At 54.1% G+C, this 6,675-nt stretch overlaps 1 protein-coding gene across 4 annotated transcripts in view; it reads left to right on the top strand.

The window, feature by feature from the left end:
• The first annotated feature begins 1,179 nt into the window (after positions 1-1,179).
• TMEM39B (transmembrane protein 39B) overlaps positions 1,180-6,675 on the top strand; it is a 16,653-nt gene continuing 11,157 nt past the window's right edge. The window contains exons 1-5 of one of the 4 annotated variants that reach the window (XM_030887995.2): positions 1,180-1,252; positions 3,721-3,847; positions 4,331-4,550; positions 5,101-5,184; positions 5,526-5,680. In XM_030887995.2, coding sequence (XP_030743855.2) covers positions 1,249-1,252; positions 3,721-3,847; positions 4,331-4,550; positions 5,101-5,184; positions 5,526-5,680 — 590 coding nt within the window. In that variant the 5' untranslated portion in view covers positions 1,180-1,248. Of the gene's footprint in view, positions 1,253-3,720; positions 3,848-4,330; positions 4,551-4,717; positions 4,989-5,100; positions 5,185-5,525; positions 5,681-6,675 lie in introns of those variants that run through there. The other 3 variants (XM_045299102.1, XM_045299103.1, XM_045299105.1) reach the window with 3 other exon arrangements.

The following is a 6,675-nucleotide window of genomic DNA, read 5'->3' as shown; positions in this document are numbered from 1 at the left end:
AAAAAAAAAAAAAAGAAAAGAAAGCCCGGGGTGGGCGTGGGGGGCAGTTCGGCTCTCCTCAGAGGGATGACAAGTGAGTCCGGATCAGTTCACTGGCCCCTAACAACAACTCATGTAGTTTGCCAGACACAATGCAGGTCCCCCACCCCCACTATCCTAAAGCTGAGGGTTCTCATGAAACCTGTCCAAACCAAAGTAGCTTAACGTGAAGAAGCAATGGCCTTTCATCTGAGTGGGCAACCTTTCAGCATGCCCAGATCCAAAAACAACCTATCAAATCCTACCAGATAACACCTGAAAAACCCGAAGTCACCCTACTTCCGAAGAAGTCACAGTCCAAAGGTGTGGTGGCTTGCTGGTGCTTACTTCCCAGGAAAGCAGCTTGGTGACGCCCCCTCACGGTTGGGGTGGGGTGGGGTGTGTGTGCTGCAAGACAAATCCTTGCGGCTGATTTCCTCTGTTGCTGTTGTGTTCCTTGGGTGAGCCACAACGGGCAGTCAAGTCGACTCTTGCTAAAAGTGAAGCGGCCTAAAGCGAACTTGGCAAGAGGGAGGGGTACCTGTATGGAAACAGACCTGTTCTAGCTCCGCGCCGCACCCTCCCCGGGCCCTATGGAGGAGCATTATTAAACCCCTCGCACAGATCAAGGAGGGAGCGGTCCGGGACCGGCAATGGCAACAGGCGCGCTTCGGACTGAGGCGGTGGCAGTGAGGAAGGAGAGGGAGGTTCACGTGCGAGATTTAAATGTGGGATCAGCCCGCTTCAGGTAAAAGCTGAAGTAGGGAGGTGAGAGAAAGGGGAAGGGGGCTCTCAGTGGTCACTGGGCCGGACCAAAGAGGCAGTAGGGCCAGCGAGGAAGACACAAGCTTCATGGGGATGTGTTTAAGTTGCGGGGTCCGGAGCCGCTGGAGCGGAGAAGCGGCTCCAGCCGCCTTCCTCAGGCCTGAGGAGATGCCGGGAGAAAGCACGCCGGCGACGGACGGCGCTGGGCTCCCCTCCGCAGGAACGGAGGAGCGGCGCCGCGAGACAAAGAGCGCGCGGGCACCGCCGGAGTCCCGGCGGCCCCTTTAAGAAGCGCGCCCCCAGCTTCGAGCCCGCCTTGTATGCAAATGAAGCGGCGAGGCGGGAGCGCGCGGCTGCTACCCGGGGACTGGGCTGCGACGGTTAGTCCTCTCCCGGCCGCCGTCACCTCCGACATCTTGCCCGCAGGAGCCGCGGCGGCGAAGCGGACAGCGCCGGGGGGAGGAGATGGGTGAGCAGCGCGGGCCGCTCTCGCTCGGGGGGCGAGCGGGCACGGGGCTCCGGATGGCCAGGCGGTGAATTGCTGCACGCGCACCAGTCCCGGCGAGGGGGGGGGAGGGGATGCGGGAGATGACGGGGCCCCGCCCCCTCCTGGCGTTGCGGGGTGGGGCCTCGCGGTTGAGGCGGGGCCTCGGGTGTGGGCGGGGCTTCTCGAATGAATTAGGCGTGTCAGGGCTTCGGGGAAGCCCCGCTCCTGAGGCGCCGTAGCGGGCGCCGGGCTGTGGGTGGAACATCTGGCTGCAGGCGTTTGTACGGGCCCCGGGGGATGGGGGACTTTAAAAGGGAGGAGGTGGGTGGGCAGGAGGCCTTCCTGCCGAAGGGAGCCCATTCTGGGGCGGGCCTCCTGGGCTGAGAAGGCGTTTAATTGGCTTGTGGGCGGGGTTTCTGGGTTGACAATTACCTGCAGGCGGGGCTTCTGGGTTAAAGGGGCTTTGTCGGGGAGGAAAGGTGGGTGTGGGCAGAGTTTCTAGATTGCGGCTGCTCCGGGATGAATAAGCAGTGCGATACAGTGTGAGCAGTGCTTCTGCTTCGGGGCTTGTTGGGGACAGAGCTGGACAAATGCTTTTTGGAGTCTTGTGTGGGGAAAGCTTCTGAACTGAGGAGCTAGGACGGGGCGGGAGTGGACCGCTGTCGTGGTGGGGTGTGAAGAACGTTGTATCTTTATTTAGGAGCTGGGGTGGTGGGAAGGAGCTTGGCAGCGTGGAGATCTTGGGGCTCTGTGTTGATCCTTTAGCCTTGGCCCTGGGCTCAGGCCCACAGCCCTGCCCGAGAGGACCCCAAGATACCCATTGAGCAGCATCCTAGGAATGTGGAGGGAAAAGCTGCCTCAAAAGTAGTTAGAATTGTAAGCCCCTAGAAGCTTACAGCAGCTGGATGGAGCCCTGTAGCCACCAATGCTGAGAGCGTAGGACCCAGATCCCCAATATTGCTTGTGATACAGTAAAAGCTCAGTTTCCTGATCTGGGAAAAAGATATACTATGCACAGTTAATTCACTCTTCCATAGATGAGGGGGTGCCCCCCTCCCAACCGGAATTTTTTTTCAAAGCTATGTATTTAAATTTGTTTTACAAAACAACCTTATCACCTTCACACTTAATACAGTTGTCAAATCTGGGATTCCATTCTTGGAAACATTTTTCAAACTCATCTGTTTGGATGGTTGACAGCACCTCCCTTGTTTTTCTCTTCATCACTTCTAAGTCATCAAATTGCTGTCCTTTCATGTCCCTCTTCATTCTTGGAAACAAAAAGAATTTGCAAGGAGCAAGGTCAAGTGCGTCAGGCAAGAGGCATGCTGTTTTTTGTCCAAACCTGGCTCACTGAGATGGCTGCATGAACAGGTGCATTGTCATGGTAGCAGAACTAGTCCCCTGCCTGCCATAAATCAGACCTTTTCTGTTATGCAATAGTTTCAGAACCTCTAAAAAGAAAGCTTGATGAACAGTCTGACCTGGTGGAATAAACTCCAAATGCACTAGGAGTTGATATTGTTCACCTGTTCCTGAAGTGACGAACGTCCAGAGCAAAGTTTGTCATCAGTCGACATTTCATCTGTTTTGAAATGAGAAAACCACTTATACATTTGAGTTTTTCCCATAGAGCTGTCCTTGTAAGTTGTATGCAACATCACAACAGTCTCTGTAGCATTTTTTCCAGCAGGAAACAAAATTTCACAGCTGTACACTGTTCTCTTAAATCAGCCGTCACAAAAAAACGAGGATTGAGTGAAACTGTTTTTACGAAAAAATTCACTGTGACCAGAGAGAACCTTCCCAGGTGATGCCACTGGGTGCCCTAGCTTAGAGTGAGTTGCTAGATTCTTGCCTAGCAGGAAAAATGTGTCGATGAAAGCTCCGTTCCACCCAGAATAATTCCTGTTTTTTTGGGGGGTACCCTCTGGTATCCTTAATGCATAGTACACAGTCTAACACTTAATATGCTGCCCCACCAGGAATCTGGACTTTAGGCTGGACCCAGGGAGGGATAGGGGTCACAGCAATGGGGACTAATAAATTTACTGACCCCATGCACTTTTCATTCTTGTGGCTGTGGCAGAGACAGATAATAAGCATGTTAGCAAAGGAATGAATAAGAGTTTCACAGAATGATATGCTGTGGCGGGGGTAGGGAGGGTAGGGGCAGCAGGCCAGATAAAAAGGATAGAGGGTGATGGGTCAGGAAGGGCCCCTCAAACAGGACAGCAAGTGGAAAGAAGGCACCAAGCCAAGAGCATGAAAGCCGTGATGTTTGCAGCGTGGGGCCGAGGCAGGGTGGCAGGCACAGGCTGAACGTAGGTCTCTGTAAGGATTAAATGATAAAATGAGATAGCCAAGTAATCCGTGGCCAGGGTCAACATTATCCTTGGTATGTGAACTGCCTCTCAGCTGGAGGATCTACCTTGTGTTGAACCCCACAGGAGGACGAAGAGGTCCCAACAGGACATCCTACTGTCGAAATCCACTCTGTGAGCCAGGATCCTCAGGGAGCTCTGGTGGGAGCCACACCTCCAGTGCCTCGATCACCAGTGTTCGTTCCCGCACCAGGTAAACCACCTGTCCGGCTCTTTCCCCCTCACTGTGGACTCCGGGACAGGAAGGACATGATTCTCAGCAGGCTGGGCCCCCGACTGAGTTAGCCCAGATGGCAGATAGGGACCAAGAATAGCAGAAAAAGACCTAGAGTGAGCTAATCTGTGCACAGATGCAGTGGAATAAGCCCAAAGACCCGGGTTCCAGCTACAGCCCTGCTCCTGATTTGCAGGTAGCTGGGACAAGTTGCCTCTTCTCTCCAAGCCTTTTACTCACTCATCTGTAATAACCGCATAATTTCCTGCTTCCGGGGCCTGTCGGTAGACCTGACTGAGTTAAGGACTAGGGAAAGGCTTCAGTTGAGCCATTGACAGGTAGGAGACGGTGTCCTCTCCGTGGGTTGTTATTCTGAGCCTATTCCCTCATTCTTGGCCCCAGAATCCCCTTCCAGGTTGTGGAGTCAGCCTGGCTCTTGATAATGTTCTCTCCCCACCCCAGGAGCAGTTCTGGGACAGGCCTCTCCAGCCCCCCACTGGCTGCCCAGACGGTTGTGCCCCTCCAGCATTGCAAAATCCCTGAGCTGCCAGGCCAGGCCAGCATGCTGTTTGAGTTGCAGCTCTTCTTCTGTCAGCTCATCGCCCTCTTCGTTCACTACATCAACATCTACAAGACAGTGTGGTGGTACCCACCCTCCCACCCGCCCTCCCACACTTCCCTGGTAGGTACTCGGCCAGGACAAGCTGCCTGTGTGTGGATGTGATGATCCCTTTCACTTTAAACCTGTTCTATCAAGCAGCCCTGTGTGCCTGGCCCTGTGCTGGGTATAGGCAGTGTAGAAGGAATTGGAAATTCCTGAACAATTCCTGAACACTCCCAGCATGCCCAGTGCTGCACTAGGGAACGAGAGTTCACCTAACAGAGTTCCAGAGTCAGAAGTCCTGTGGGAGAGGAACCGTGGGCAGCATACCTGAGGGTTTCCGGGGTGGACAGTGCTCTGTGAAGCAGGAGCGGTGCAGGGACAGGGCATGAGTGATCAGAACAAGAGGGCTCACACACCACTCTCTTATCCCCAGGGACTGCCCCACTTCCCTCCTCTGGGTCCTGTTCTACTCCTCTAGGTACTTTCCTGGCCTGACTCAGCTGGAGGCCTATGAAGGTTAGAGAGTGGGGACAGTCCCTATGGAAAGGACTGGGCAGGGGGAGGTGGGTTGCTGATAGCTCGTGTGTGGGCAGGGGGCCTGTGTGACCCCTGGGCCTCTGTCTGACAGAACTTCCACCTGATCGACTGCAACTTGCTGATGGTGACCACCATCGTTCTGGGCCGCCGCTTCATTGGGTCCATCGTGAAGGAGGTGATTGGGTCCTAGAGACTGGCTGGGGATTTGGGGACTCCCCTCCCTCTCCCCTCAGCCTCCCCCACCTCCTCCTCGGGTAAACACCCTCACACCCGGCCTTTCAACTTTGAGGCATTGTCGTGAGGCTCCCTGTGGACTTGGTTAAAGAACACTACTCACATTCCATCAGCTCTTGGAATTTACTGGGCTTCAAGGAGAATGAGCAGCCTTGTCAGGTTCTGCCTAGTCCCATCTTTCCTGGGGTGGGAATCATAGGCCATGCTGGGTGGCATGTGGGTACAGCCCCTTTGGCCTCCATCAAGGCCCCATCCCGTCCATCCTATCTCGCCCTGACCCAGGCTTCTCAGAGGGGGAAGGTCTCCCTCTTTCGCTCCATCCTGCTGTTCCTCACCCGATTCACCGTTCTCACGGCTACAGGCTGGAGTCTGTGCCATTCCCTCATTCACCTCTTCAGGACCTACTCCTTCCTGAACCTCCTGTTCCTCTGCTACCCGTGAGTACCCCCACCTCAGCCCTCCCCGCCCGCCTCCAACCGGGCCCCTGCCCTCTGCCCTCAGTGTGGCCAGGTTACCAGGCACAGGCAGCACTCCTCACCTCGCACTGGTTGACAACATCCCTGTGAGATCATGGTGATGAGCCTGTGTTTGTAGGAGAGGAAACTGAGGTAGCATTATTTACCCACTGTTCCACTCAGCAGGGAGTCCAGAACAGGGCTCAGATCTGAGTATCCCAAGGGCACACTCCCCAGGAGGGGTGCACAGTCTTGCTCTCTCTTCCTTGCTGGTCTGGTCGGCCCCAGACGGCCCCGGGCTGCGTGCTTGTGGATATCTGCATGTGGACAGTCGTGTGTGTGTGTGTGTGTGTGTGTGTGTGTGTGTGTGTGTGTGTTTCTGCACATGCATCTACCTGTGTGTCAGTATGATGTCTTCCCTGTCTCCTTTTCACCAGACCCCAGACTGTGAAGGGAAAAAGAGTGAGACGGTGTCCGGGAGGACACTGCCCTCTTGGCCTTGTATCAGGAGGGATTTGGCAAGGTGTCTGCCTGGCTGACTGACATTAGTAGTCATTTCGTAGCTCCTGAGCTTTGTGTTTTATGAACCTCTCAGCCAGGGCCAGCCTGGTCCCTGGGAAGGTTTGCTCCTGCCCTCTCTGCCCTCTCCAAAGGGCACTGGCATGGGAGTCTCATCATTGCTTCCATGGCTTTTTTGTTTTTTCTTCTTGCATCGACTTATTAATTGTACAAGTACTATAATGCATCTTATGGAAACATGGGCTGTTAAAGAAGCATAGAAAATGAAAGTCCCAGATAATCCCATTCCCCCAGAAAAGCCATTAGGTATGCATAGACTTCCAGATTTTTTTTCTATGTAAGTACATGCACATCTTTAAAAATACAACTGGGGTTTATACTATGCATGATGTTACATAATTTATTGTGCTTTTGATGTAACCATATAACTTGGTTGTCTTTCCATGGCAATATGCGTA

The sequence above is a fragment of the Echinops telfairi genome, unplaced genomic scaffold, assembly GCF_000313985.2.
Source record: "Echinops telfairi isolate 266 unplaced genomic scaffold, ASM31398v2 ScPeMD7_7457;HRSCAF=8495, whole genome shotgun sequence".
Taxonomy (NCBI): Eukaryota; Metazoa; Chordata; class Mammalia; order Afrosoricida; family Tenrecidae; genus Echinops; species Echinops telfairi.
This window is presented reverse-complemented; position numbering and strand designations above follow the sequence as displayed.